The sequence below is a fragment of the Mobula hypostoma genome, chromosome 11 (genome assembly GCF_963921235.1).
Source record: "Mobula hypostoma chromosome 11, sMobHyp1.1, whole genome shotgun sequence".
NCBI lineage: Eukaryota > Metazoa > Chordata > Chondrichthyes > Myliobatiformes > Myliobatidae > Mobula > Mobula hypostoma.
In genome coordinates this window covers 100,946,760-100,961,972 of record NC_086107.1, presented here as the reverse complement: position 1 = coordinate 100,961,972, position 15,213 = coordinate 100,946,760, and the positions used below count along the sequence as shown (strand labels likewise).

General features: G+C 47.9%; 1 protein-coding gene across 12 annotated transcripts in view; it reads right to left on the bottom strand.

Moving 5' to 3' along the window:
- The window catches only part of triobpb (TRIO and F-actin binding protein b), a 305,286-nt gene that overhangs the window by 249,069 nt on the left and 41,004 nt on the right, over nt 1-15,213 (bottom strand). For all 12 annotated transcript variants that reach the window (XM_063062679.1, XM_063062675.1, XM_063062672.1 and 9 more), the window contains exon 2: nt 11,393-11,514. In XM_063062679.1, coding sequence (XP_062918749.1) covers nt 11,393-11,514 — 122 coding nt within the window. The remainder of the gene's footprint in view (nt 1-11,392; nt 11,515-15,213) is intronic.

Below are 15,213 nucleotides of genomic sequence, written 5' to 3'. Positions count from 1 at the left end.
AGGCCGGGGTGAAATCAGGGCGGTGTGCCTCAATGGGCCTGAGGCATCTACTCCACGCTGTATGTCAATAGAATAGCTTGGAGAGATGGATAGATAGATAGGAGAAACAAGAGAAGTCTGCAGGTGATGGAAATCCAAGCAACACACACAAAATGCTGGAGGAACTCAGCAGGCCAGGCAGCATCTATGGAAAACAGTACAGTCGACGTTTCGGGCTGAAACCCTTCGGCAGGACTGCAGTAAAAAAGCTGAGGAGTAGATTTAAAAGATGGGGGGAGAGGGAAGAGAGATACACAAGATAGATAGGTGAGATGTATAGACAGATAGATAGACAGGAGAGTTAGACAGACAGGATAGGTAGATAGATAGGAATAAAAATTAAAATTTAAAAATGCAACGTTCACCATTCCCTTGTGATAGTGATACCCATTTCCTCAACAATCTCCAAGCAGTACAATGGAGGTGATCTCACCTTGTCATCTCTGACCGTGAAACACCTTCTCCACCCTCACCAGTTCATGAAGACCTCCAGAGTTACCCTACAGCTTTCTGACCCAAAAGGGGGTCACCCCACCCCACCACTAACAACTCAAGTCTTCCCAAAGAGATGCGCATGCTGCATTGAGCTGACGATTCGAAATTTTCCCGAGAGGTTAGCTTTCTTCGGCACACGACGTCAAAATGCGTCATTTGCTCCTGGTGCCAACATGGCACACCTACAGCTCACGAACCCAAACCGTGGGCCTTTCAGAATGTAGGGGGCAACTGGAGTGCCTGGGAAGCCCACATAGTCACAGGGCTCCTCACAGGCGGTGGCGGGAATCGTTCTTACGGCTGGTGCTAACTGCTACACTACCGAGCTGCCCAGGTACAATCACTCTGAAGCTGCAAAGGTGAGTGTTGAGACATCCATCCAGTACAAAGCCAGATCCCGCCAGCAACAATAATGTTGATGCCTAACTAACGTGGCCAAGTGGTTAAGGCGTTGGTCTAGTGATCTGAAGGTCGCTAGTTCGAGCCTCAGCTGAGGCAGCGCGTTGTGTCCTTGAGCAAGGCACTGAATCACACATTGCTCTGCGACGACACTGGTGCCAAGCTGTATCGGTCCTAGTGCCCTTCCCTTGGACAACATCAGTGGCGTGGAGAGGAGAGACTTGCAGCATGGGCAACTGCCAGTCTTCCATACAACCTTGCCCAGGCCTGCGCCCTGGAAACCTTCCAAGGCGCAAATCCATGGTCTCACGAGACTAGCGGATGCCTTGAAAAAAAACTAACGTATTCATTGGAAGCTCATTGAATGGAATGTGAAGCAGGGTTAGAATAAGAACCCCAACTGTCGTACTTCAAGATTAAGCTGATTCTTGCAGAAAACATCCTTCCAGTCACCATCACTTCCAACCTCAGTGTCAATCAGTGCAGAACGTCTGGTTTGATCCCAGAACAGGCTGAGTGAAGCTGCAGTATTACTAATAATACACTGTAAAACTCTACCAGGAATGGTAGCAAACTGAAACTACTTTCAGGGTGGTGTGGTTGCATGAAGATTAGTGTAACGCTGTTACCACACTGATGACCTTGGTTCAATTCCTTCGCTGTCTGTAAGGAGTCTGTACGTCTCCCTGAGCCCGTGTGGGTTGTCTCCGGGTACTCTGGTTCCCTCCCACATTCCGAAGATATACGGGTTAGTAGGCTAACGGTCACATGGGCATACCGCGGGCATGCTACATTGGTGCCCCCGGGACGTGTGGCGACACTTGCGGACTGTCCCCAGCACGTCCTCAGCCCTGTTGGTTGTTGATGCAAGTGGTGCGTTTCTCCGTATCTTTCCACGCACGTGTGATAAAAGAACCTGAATCGGAACTGGGCAGCGTGGGCTCTCACCGTCCTGCATCTCTAAGTAAATACAATACTATCACTGCGTAGTTCAGGGGAAGATGAGAGGCTGGCAACAGAGCACAGCTAATTTACCACGCGCTGGGGTTAAGGGAAGGCTGTCAGTGGCAGGATCAATAAAGACCACACTTTCACATTTGAAGCCCAAACCCAAGTTCAGGCACACAGGGATGAAGGTCCTTTAGCTGGGATACTGGGCAGAGTCTGCTGTCAATGGGGATAGTGAGAGACCACTCTGCTCTGAAGGAAGGCACAGAACATGATACCCTCTGGATGTAAAGGGCAGAATGTAGGAATACAGGAAGTAGGAGCTGGCCATTCAGCCCCTCATACCAATTCTGCATCCAACAGGATCATGACTGAGTGCAAACCTCAACACTTTATCTATATGCATTCCTTTCTCTTCGTCCTTCCTTCTCCCAATATCCGAGAGCACATTATTTAGAAATACAGCACGATAACACGCCCTTCCAGCCCAGTAAGCCCACCGTGTTCAATTACACCCATGTGACCAGTTCACCTATTGACCTGTATGTCTTTGAAATGTGGAGGACCCACAACCTCTCTACAGATAGTAGTGGAATTGAAACCCGGTCACAATAGACAATAGGTGCAGGAGTAGGCCATTCGGCTCTTCGAGCCAGCACCGCCATTCACTGTGATCATGGCTGATCATCCACAATCAGTATCCAGTTCCTGCCTTATCCCCATAACCTTTGATTCCGCTATCTTTAAGAGCTCTATCCATCTCTTTCTTGAAAGCATCCAGAGACTTGGCCTCTACTGCCTTCTGGGGCAGAGCATTCCATATATCCACCACTCTCTGGGTGAAAAAGTTTTTCCTCAACTCCGTTCTAAATGGCCTACCCCTTATTCTTAAACTGTGGCCTCTGGTTCAGGACTCACCCATCAGCGGGAACATGCTTCCTGCCTCCAGCGTGTCCAATCCCTTAATATATATTTCAATCAGATCCCCTCTCATCACGTCTAAATTTCAGTGTATACATGCCCAATCGCTCCAATCTTTCAACATATGACAGTCCCGCCATCCCGGGAATTAACCTTGTGAACCTACACTGCACTCCCTCAATAGGAAGAATGTCCTTCCTCAAATTTGGAGACCAAAACTGCACACAATACTCCAGGTGTGGTCTCACCAGGGCCCTGTACAGCTGCAGGAGAACCTCTTTGCTCCTATACTCAATTCCCCTTGTTATGAAGGCCAGCATGCCATTAGCTTTCTTCACTGCCTGCTGTACCTGCATGCTTGCTTTCAGTGACTGATGTACAAGAACACCTAGATCTTGTTGTACTTCCCCTTTTCCTAACTTGACTCCATTTAGATAATAATCTGCCTTCCCGTTCTTGCCACCAAAGTGGATAACCTCACATTTATCCACATTAAACTGTATTTGCCATGCATCCGCCCACTCACCCAGCCTGTCCAAGTCACCCTGCATTCTCATAACATCCTCCTCACATTTCACACTGCCACCCAGCTTTGTGTCATCTGCAAATTTGCTAATGTTACTTTTAATCCCTTCATCTAAATCATTAATGTATATTGTAAACAGCTGCAGTCCCAGCACTGAACCCTGCGGTACCCCACTGGTCACCACCTGCCATTCTGAAAGGGACCCGTTAATCGCTACTCTTTGTTTCCTGTCAGCCAGCCAATTTTCAATCCATGTCAGTACTCTGCCCTCAATACCGTGTGCCCTAATTTTGCCCACTATTCTCCTATGTGGGACTTTATCAAAGGCTTTCTGAAAGTCCAGGTACACTACATCCACTGGCTCTCCCTTGTCCATTTTCATAGATACATCCTCAAAAAATTTCAGAAGATTAGTCAAGCACGATTTCCCCTTCGTAAATCCATGCTGACTCGGACCTATCCTGTCACTAGAGCTATAACAGCCTAACGCTACCACTAAGCTACAGAGCTGCCGTAACTCTCTCCAATGTAATGAACCAAATGAATATCTGCAGTTCCCAGGAGTGGAGAATTCCAAGGACTCACTACCCTCTGGGTATATACATTCCTTCTTATCCGCCCTGATTATGAGACAGGCACTCCAGTCAGAGGAAGCATCGTTCTAGCATCTACCCCATCGAGGCCAGCAAGAACTTTATTTTGCATCAATGACTCACCTCTCACTCTTCTAAGTTCGAGAGGATCAGGCAGCCTGCTTGCTCCCTCCTGTTAGGAAGGTTCCCCCTTTGCAGGAATCAATCTGGTGAACTTTGGCTGCATTTGGCCCGTTGCAAGTAAACTCGCCCTTAGGGAAAGGGACCTGTAAAGCAATATTCCTGCTACAGTCCAGCCAGGGTCTGTACAACTCCTGCCAAGATGTCTTTATCCTTCTCCTCAGGTCCTCTTATAGTAAAGGAAAACAAACCAGTCGGCTGCCAGCTTGGTTACCTATTAACCTTCACTGATTCATGTGTCAGGACACAAACATTAAATCCCCTCACAGCTAAAAGTAAATATATTCTGTCTCTCTACTTTTACACCACACTAGAACGTCTCACACTTAACGCCAGTAGGGCAGAAACGGAAACATCACCGGAGACAGAAGTGATAAAATGGACAAAACCTGTCAGGGAGCAAGAGAGGAGACATTAGGCCGGGACGTAATGACGTATTGTTCATTTCTGAGGGTCTGTCATGAATACAACAGTGGCAGATGCTACTACCTGATCTCATTATCCTTCACCCAGGGACTTCTGTGGCCAGAGGTGTAAATCAGGCATGGTTTGTTACCTCCCTGGTGCTCGGGTCAAGATCTCAAAAACAGTTGCACGGCATTCTAAAGGGGGGGAAAGAGTTAAAACCCAGTGGTTCACACAAGAACTAATACAAGTGAGGTTCTGAAACTAATTTAGGTAGTTAGGTAGCAGATTAAAGAGCAGGGCAAATGCTCATGAACTACTTCCTGACTCACCTACTCTCAATCATCAGCACGGATGGAAGCTGTCGTCAACAGTCTGTACTTAGCAATGAACTACTCTCTAATGCGGGGCGCCCAATCTTTTATCATGCCATGGACCCCTACCATTAACCAAAGGATCTGTGGACTCCAGGTTGGGAACCCCCACTCTAGTGACAGTTACACCAGAACCACGGGGTCCCAGGTCTCAACGTGGACAAGGCCCAACAATGGAGGAGAGAGCAAAATGCAACAGTGGGATGATGATCCCGGCGTAAGAGTATCTTCAAGAAGCGACGTTCCAGGAAGACAACGTCCATCATCAGGGACCCCCTCCACCCACCCATCCAGACCGTGCTTTCTTCTCTTTGCTGCCACCAGGCAGGAGGAACAGGAGGCTAAAGACTCACCCCGCAGGGCCCAACGACAGCTTGTTCCCCACTGCCATCGGTTATTGAAGCAGCCTGAAAAGCCCTCGTTCTTAGCAACAAACACAAAATGCTGGAGGAACTCAGCAGGCCAGGCAGAATCTATAGAAAAGAGTAAACAGTCAACATCTCGGGCAGAGATCTTTCATCAGGACTTGGACTGAAACATCAACTGTTTACTCTTTTCCATAGATGCTGCCTGACCTGCTGAGTTCCTCCAGCACTTTGTATGAATTGCTCTACATTCCCAGCATCTTCAGGAATTCTCGTGTTTGTGAAACCCTCATTCTTCCCCAGATTATGTCACCCAGATTCCCCAGACTATATCACCCCGATTGCCCAGACTATATCACCCGATTGCCCAGACTATATCACCCCGATTGCCCAGACTATATCACCCCGATTGCCCAGACTATATCATCCAGATTGCCCAGACTATATCACCCCGATTGCCCAGACTATATCACCCCGATTGCCCAGACTATATCATCCAGATTGCCCAGACTATATCACCCCGATTGCCCAGACTATATCACCCCGATTGCCCAGACTATATAACCCTGATTGCCCAGACTATATCATCCAGATTGCCCAGAATATATCACCCTGATTGCCCAGACTATATCACCCAGATCCCCCAGACTATATCACCCCGATTGCCCAGACTGTATCACCCCGATTGCCCAGACTATATCACCTCGATTGCCCAGACTATATCACCCCGATTGCCCAGACTATATCACCCGATTGCCCAGACTATATCACCCTGATTGCCCAGACTATATCACCCCGATTGCCCAGACTATATCACCCCGATTGCCCAGACTATATCATCCAGATTCCCCAGACTGTATCGCTCCGATTGCCCAGACTGTATCACCCCGATTGCCCAGACTATATCACTTTGATTGCCCAGACTGTATCGCCCCGATTGCCCAGACTGTATCACTTTGATTGCCCAGACTGTATCACCCCGATTGCCCAGATTGTGTCACCCAGATTCCCCAGACTATATCGCCCCGATTGCCCAGACTATATCACCTCGATTGCCCAGACTATATTACCCCGATTGCCCAGACTAATCACCCCAATTGCCCAGACTGTATCACCCCAATTGCCCAGATTATAACATCCAGATTCCCCAGACTGTATCACCCCGATTGCCCAGACTATATCACCCAGATCCCCCAGACTATATCACCCCGATTGCCCAGATTGTGTCACCCAGATTCCCCAGACTGTATTGCCCCGATTGCCCAGATTGTGTCACCCAGATTCCCCAGACTGTATCGCTCCGATTGCCCAGACTGTATCACCCCGATTGCCCAGATTATATCACCCAGATCCCCCAGACTATATCACCCCGATTGCCCAGACTATATCACTTTGATTGCCCAGACTGTATCGCCCCGATTGCCCAGATTGTGTCACCCAGATTCCCCAGACTGTATCGCTCCGATTGCCCAGACTGTATCACCCCGATTGCCCAGATTATATCACCCAGATCCCCCAGACTATATCACCCCGATTGCCCAGACTATATCACTTTGATTGCCCAGACAGTATCGCCCCGATTGCCCAGACTGTATTGCTCCGATTGCCCAGACTGTATCGCCCCGATTGCCCAGACTGTATCGCCCCGATTGCCCAGACTATATCGCCCCGATTGCCCAGACTATATCGCTCCGATTGCCCAGACTGTATCGCTCCGATTGCCCAGACTATATCGCTCCGATTGCCCAGACTGTATCGCCCCGATTGCCCAGACTGTATCGCCCCGATTGCCCAGACTGTATCGCTCCAATTGCCCAGACTGTATCGCCCCGATTGCCCAGACTATATCACCCGATTGCCCAGACTGTATCGCCCCGATTGCCCAGACTATATCACCCCGATTGCCCAGAGTTTTTCACCCAGAACCTGCATAATGCACCATGTTTAATCTTGTTTATTTTGTCATGCATGTATAATTTTATGTTAATTTAGGCTGATGTAATTTATGTTTGTCATGTTTGCAATGTGCTGTGCTGATGCTGCAAAAGGCTAATTTTCATGGTATTTCTACCCTGGGTATGTACTGTACACCCATGACAACTACCTTGAACGATGAATCAGGCCTTGATATCACGGCAGTACATGAGTGTGCAATAGGCATTAAGATATCCTGGTAAAACTGTAGTCAATCTGCGTCAAAGGAATTAACACTCGAGTGGCTGGAGATGTCTCACAAAATGGCTATGGTTGTCCGTGCTCGGGGTGATGGGCTGTGGGCCATGGAGAACATTCTAACTGGCTGCATCACCATCTGGTATGGGGGGGGGGGGGCACTACACAGGACTGAAATAAGCAGCAGAGAGTTGTAAACTCAGCCAGCTCCATCATGGGCACCAGCCTCCCCAGCATCCAGGAGCGATGCCTCAAAAAGGCGGCATCTAACATTAAGGACCCACGTCACCCAGGACATGCCCTCTTCTCGTTGCTGCCATCAGGGAGGAGGTACAGAGGCTTGAAGGCACATACTCAGTGACTCAGGAACAGCTTCTTCCCCTCTGCCATCTGATTTCTGAACGGACATTGAACCCATGAACACTACCACACTACTTTTTTGCTTCTCTTTTTGCGCAACTTATTTAAGTTTTAAAATATATTTACTGTAATTTACATTTTTATCACTATGTATTGCAATACACTACTGTGCATAACAACAAATGTGACGACATATGGCAGTAATACCGAACCTGGCTCTGGTTCTGACCCTGGGACATTACTTTTTTTTAGATTATGAGAACACTCAGTCCTCTTTTATTGTCATTTAGAAATGCATACATGCACTAAGAAATGATACAATGTTTCTCCGGAGTGATATCACAGAAGACAGGATAAACCAAAGACAAACACTGACAGAACCACATAATTATAACATATAGTTACAGCAGTGCAAAACAATACCATAATTTGATGAAGAACAAACCATGGGCATGGTAAAAAAAAAAGTCTGAAAAGTCCCCGAGTCGATCGACTCCCGAGTCCCCGATAGCAGGTGGCAAAAGGGAGAAACTCCCTGCCATAAACCTCCAGGCACTGTCAATTTGCCGATGCCTTGGAAGCAGCCAACCACAGCCGACACTGAGTCCATCCGTCTGAAAACTTCGAGCTTCCGACCAGCCTCTCCGATACAGCCTCCCGAGCGCCATCCTCTGCCGAGCGCCTTCGACCTCTCCCCGGCCACTGAAACACGCAAAGCCGAGGATTCGGGGCCTTCTGCTCCGGAGATTCCGATTACCACACAGTAGCAGTGGCAGCGAAGCGGGCATTTCAGAAGTTTTCCAGATGTTTCTCCATGCTCTCACGTCGGTCTCCATCAAATCAGAATTATGCACGGTCCCCCACTTGACAGATAACAGACATCACCACCGAAGTGGCCGCGCGCGCTGCTGTCGCGCCGCCATCTTCTCCTCCTCTGCAAGAGTTCCTGAGGACGGTGAGCTGGACCCAGCCATCTGTAGCTGCTTCATCTGAAGGTCAAAAGTGGGATCTGTACTGATGTTTGCACAATATTCGATTCAATTCACATCCCCTCAGCAAGTTGAAGCAGTCGATACCTGCACACAATAGGACACCGACGATATGCAAGCAATGGCTGATCAGTGACAGGTAGTGTTCACGCCAAGAAGGTGCCAGGCATTGACCAAGTCCAACAAGAGACAATGTCACCACCTACCCCAGAAACTCTGTGGAGTTATGACTGCTGAGTCCCTCCATCATCAACATCCTACCTTCACCGACAAGAAAAGCAATTGGACCAGTCAGACAAATAATACAACTACAAAAGCAGGTCAAAGGGTGGGTACCCTGTGAGAAGTCAGGTCAAAGATTGAGTACCCTGTGAATAATGACGTACCTCCTGACAACCTAAAGCCTTTCCATCACCTACAAGGCAGAAGTCAGCACCAGGGTGGAACATTCTCCACTGGTCCAGCTGCGTACAGCTGCAATATTAAAGAAGGTCAACCAGGGGTGGCGAACCTTTTTGACAGCGTGTGCCCAGACTGGCCATAACTTCCGATAAAATTCTCTCACATGCCATGGTAATTTCAAGCAGAGATTCTCATTGATTAATGAATTAGTTACAATAATTACGGACTTTTGTTAAGGAAAAACGATGAGTCCTGTTGCTTATATATGCCATTAATTGTTTTACTATTAATAAAAGTAGAACAGAGATCGAGACAAATGAAGCATTTTAGAAAAACAGTTCAAAAATTATTAATATTTTAACATGACAATTGAAAAATAACATCATTTCTAAATAGTTTTGTTATTGTAACCATTTCCTATCCTAATACTGATGTGCACACTGGGTCTGAGAGGATTTCAAAACCTTTCACTTGGTCTCACAATCATCCAGCTGATGCCAAGCCGGCATGAAACATTTCCTGTGAAAACGTCTCAGTGCTCTCAGGCTGTAAAAGAAATCATTTGCTGCTTCATTTAGCAGAGAAGATAACCATCATGTATCTTTTTATAATGTGCAAGGTATGAAGAATTGAGGAGTGGCAGCGTGCCCACAAAGTTTTTGTGCGTGCCGACTTGGGGACATGAGCCCTGGGTTCACAAGCCCTGGTGGACGCCATCCAGGACAGAACAGCCCGCTTGATGGCACACAACCTATCACCCTAAATGTCCACTCCTTCACTATCGGTACAGAGTGGCTGCAGAGTGCACCATCTACAAACTGCGCTGCAGTTAATCTCAGAAGCTCCTCCGACAGCACCTCCTGAAGCCACAAGTCCTTCCTCCAAGAGGAACAGGGGCGAAGCTGCAGGCTTTCCTCTAGACGTGCACCACCCCGACTTGAGAACTGTTACTGGGCCTGGAACCCCCTCTCCAACATATGGGAGCATATTTACCAGAGGGACTGCACTGGGTCAAGGAGGCAGCTCACCTCCACCTTCTGAAGAACAGTTAGGGGGTGAACAATAAACACAGGCCTTCCCAGTCCTGAAAATATATAAAGAGTCATGACCATTATAACCATTCTCTACCACTCTAAATCCACCTCGTCACAGCCGTTGATAACTTTCCCTGTAACTCTAACACTTTATTCTGTATTCTGTCATTGCTTTTCTCTTGTACTAGTTTGAAACGGCATGAACAGCAAGCAAAACAATGCCTTCAATGTACCTCGGTACGTGTAAACAATTTGTTGTTGCCGGTCAGTCGTTAAGTCGAGCCCGACACTTTGTGACCTCATGGACCACGGGGTCCACAGGGTTTTCATGGCACGATACGGAAGTAGATCGCCAGGCCTTTCTTCCGCACAGATACTGCTGCTGCCCAGGTTGGGACCCGGCTGGGTTTGAACTCAGGACCTTCTGCTTTGAAGTCCATTGCTGATGCCACTGCACCACCAGCTGTGTGACAATACTAAGCCAATTACTCAGAGCCGGAAGATGATGGCAACCTCACGAAAATTTGAGTAGCAGTTTTGCAGAGTACATAACCGTGGACAGATTCCTTCTTCAGCCTTTTACCTCTTCAACTTCGTACCTCCCAGCTTCTCACTTCATCCCCCTCCCCTCTCCTACTCACCCAACCTTCCCCCTCACCTATCACCTGCCAGCTTGTACCATTTCCCCCTACCTTTACTACAGTGGCTCCTTCCACCTTCCCTTTTAGTCCTGGGGAAGGGTCTCGGCCTGAAATGTTTATTGCGTATTCCCCTCCATAGATGATGTCTAGCCGGCTGGTGGCGTGGTGGTATCAGCACCGGACTCCAAGGCCAATGGTCCCAGGTTCGAATCCGGCAGGCCCTTTGCATGCTTTCCATTTGTGCTGGACTGAGCGTTGAGATAGCAACTCAGCCTCGTAATAAACAGACAAATGCTTCAGAAACGGCGAAAAGGAACAACAACAATACAAGCTGCCTGTGTGAATGTTGTGTGTGTTGGCTGGATTGCCAGCAACTACAGAATCTCTTGTGAACATTAACCGTGAAGTCACGATTGGCCTGGCCACTACCCCTCTGTGCAGGACCAGTAGGTCAGCCATCAGCACTCGGGAGTTACTGATCACAGGTAATGTAAGGTCACATTCTCCATCCCCTAGGAGTGACCATCCAAGTTCCCGGGGTCCCTTTACCTGGCAGTCACCTCCTCGGGGCTGGTTCCACAGTAGAGATTCCAGTCTGGAGAAATGAAGTGTGGACCCCCTTCCTTAAATGCGCTGGTGTGCAGGTTCGGGCCGGGACCGCCATACTGCAGCTAAACAATCAGACAGAAAAAATCTGCATGAGAGCTGTCGACAGCCAATCTGCGCCTCCACCACACCAGCCTCCCCTCCCATTACCCCACTGCTTGGTCTGTTCAACGGCCTTTGATGTGGTCTCCGCTGCAGAGTTGACCCAAATTCGACTGTGCAACTCGCAACTTGCAGCCTATCTGGTTCACCCCTCAACTCCATCCTCCCTACACTGCATCAGCACCTGGTCTTGCAGCAAGTGGAAAGTATTTCACCACATTTCCAAACCCTTCCATTCCTCAGCCCTGTCTGGCTCTGTAGTCTCCTTCACGCCTCCCATATAATCGGTTCTCAGGTTTAATCCCTGCACCATTGCTGGCTGTGCCTTCAGCCACCCAAGCCTGAAACGCTTTCTCCAAACCTCTTGTCTGAAATTTATTTCCACCTTTAAGTCAACTTTACTGTCACTGGACTATACCCATGTATACCATCAAATGAGATGTTTCTCCAGACCAAGGAGCATTGTAGTACACGTAACACACAATAACTTATGAAAGTAAGGATGAAATCTGCAGTTGGATTATACATAAATAAACTAAAGTGCATAAATTAAATACTGTAAGGCACAGAACACTTCGAATGGTGAGGCGGCAGGGAGATCAGACAGCTATTGGCCTGAGGGAAGAAACTGTTTCCCATCCTGACTGTTCCTGTCTTTATGTATCAGAGTCTCCTGCCTGATGGTAGAAAGTCAAAGAGGATGCTGGATGGATGGGAGGGATCCTTGAAAACACTAAGGGCCCTGCGTATGCAGTGCTCCTGATAATCGTTCCCGATGGATGGTAGGGAGACCCCTGTGATCCTCTTGGCCGTTCTCACAATCCTTTGTAGGGACTTCCGGGCTGATGCTCGGCTGTTCCCACACCAGATGGAGAGGCAGCTTGTCAGGGCGCTCTCAAGAGTGCTCCTGTAAAATTTAGTTAAGATGGGGAGGGGCGGGGAGGGGGGGCAGTATGACTCGCTTGCCTCAGTCTCCTTCCGATGTGGAAACACTGCTGTGCCTTCTTGTTCAGGGAGGTGACATTGAGGGACCAGGTGAGGTCATCCGTGATGTGAACTCCCGGAACTTGGTGCACTTAACTCTCTCTACAGAGGAGACACGCATTCGCAGAGGGGGATGGTTCATCTGCACCTCCCTGAAGTCCACTATCACTTCCTTGGTCTTCTCCAAGTTCAGACTTCAATTGTCAAGCTGTCGTTTAAAACTTACTTATTTAATTATGCCAGTAATTGACCTAGTCACAAACAAGAGAAAATCCACAGATGCTGGAAATCCAAGCAACACACACTAAATGCTGGAGGAACTCAGCAGGCCCAGGTAGCATCTATGGAAAAGAGTAAACAGTCAACGTTTCGGACCCAGTCCTGCTGAAGGGTCTCGGCCTGAAACATCGACTATCCTCTTTTCCATAGATGCAGCTTGACCAGCTGAGTTCCTCCAGCATCTTGTGTGTGTTGCAGCAATTGACTTAATCTCCTCTGTGGCTTGGTTGTCACATGTTGTTTCACAATTATCCTTGTGATACATGCTGGCATATTCACTGTATCATAGAGGCAGTACGGCTCCTCCCCCAGCTTACAGCATGGCGCTTAAACAGTTCAGAGGACAGAGAGGTGGCTATGAACTGAGTTCCCACATGGCAGGAAGATGCCTGCATCCCCACCTCAGCAGGAAGATCCAACCCGACAGTCTCCCAAACACAAGCTATACACACGTTAGACACAGTAAACTTGGACATCACTCCTGGTCACTGACCTGGTCTAGTTGCCCCATTGAAGGAGTATTGATTGGTTGGTGGAGCATCCTTCAGTCCTTGGTGCTACAGTTACTGAGGGAGGCCACAGGACATCAGAAAATAGGAGCAGGGGTAGCCACGCCAGCCCTCAAACCAGCTCTACCTTCCACCAAGATCAGGGATGACCATCACTCCTCCTGTGCCAGTTCCACACAACCTCCAATTACCTGACCTTTCAAGAAGTTGATCTGCTCCGTAAACATCCCTGATGATCCAACATCTGCAGAATGTCGTGTGTGTCGGCAGCCTGCTGGGGCTGAGACTACTCTGGAGGTTCACTGCACCCTGCGAGAAATTGTTCCTGTGAACCTCCCTTTTCAGTAACTGCTTCTCGTCTTCATCTCCTAACCTTGACATTGCACATGCAGTTCTGAACCTCTCTTGGTGTTTTATTCAATGAGTAATTGCTTACACAATTAATGGCTGCCAAAGGGCCAGCATTACAAAACCAATCCAACATGAAGCGCATCAACATGATAAGGCTTCATGTTAAGGTATTTGTTCAACCAACTTGGTTATTTCCGCAGGTTCAGTATTGAAGCCTAAACCCAACAGGAGATGAACTGGCACCAGGCAAGGTCTTTGCACACAAGGCTCTTACAACTAAAGGCCAATCATTCACCAATTTGTGGCAAAGCTTCCATATAGATACACCTTCCATTTAAACTGAGGTACTTCCAATACTTATTTAGACCATAAGAAATAGGATCAAAATTAGGCTATTTGGACCATTGAGTCTGCTCCATCATCCCATCATGGCTGATTTATTATACCTCTCCAACCTATTCTTCTGCCTTCTCCTTTGATGCTCTGACGAATCAAAAACCTATCAACCTCCACTTGAAATATACCCAATGACTTGACCCCATAGCTATCTGTGGTAATGAATTCCACAGCTTCACCACACTCTGGCTAAAGAAATTCCTCCTCATTTCTGTTCTAAAGGGACATCCTTCTTTTCGGAGGCTGTGCCCTCTGGTCCTAGACTCCCCCGTTATAGGAAACATCTCCTCCATGTCCACTCTATCTAGACCTTTCATAATTCAGTAGGTTTTAATGAGGTTCTCCTTCATTCTTCTAAACTCCAGTGAGAACAGGCACAGAACCATAAAACCTCCACATATGTTAACCCTTTCACTGCCAGGGTTATTTATTTATTTATTCTTCAACTTCCTCACAGACAGGACCCAGGCTGTAAAAATAGGGGACAAGCTCTCCTCTACAATCACTCTGCGCACCAGTGCCCCACAAGGCTGTGTACTCAGCCCCCTGCTGTACTCACTGTACACCTATGATTGTGTAGCCAAGTTTCCATCAAACTCAATATATAAGTTTGCTGATGACACAACAATTGTAGGCCATATCTCAAGTAATGATGAGTTTGAGTACAGAGAGGAAATTAAGAACCTGGTGCATGGTGCGAAGACAATAACCTATCCCTCAACGTCAGCAAAACAAAGGAATTGGTTGTTGACTTCAGAAGGAGTAGCGGACCGCACGACCCAATTTACATCGGTGGTGCGCAAGTGGAACAGGTCAAAAGCTTTAAGTTCCTCAGGGTCAATATCACAAATGGCCTGACTTGGTCCAAACAAGCAGATTTCACTGCCAAGAAGGCCCACCAGCGCCTTTACTTCCTGAGAAAGCTAAAGAAATTTGGCTTGTCCCCTAAAACCCTCACTAATTTTTATAGATGCACCATAGAAAGCATTCTTCTAGGGTGCATCACAACCTGGTATGGAAGTTGTCCTGTCCAAGACCGGAAGAAGCTTCAGAAGATCGTGAACACAGCACAGCACATCACACAAACCAACCTTCCGTCCTTTGACTCACTTTACACCGCACGCTATCGGAGCAGTGCTGTCA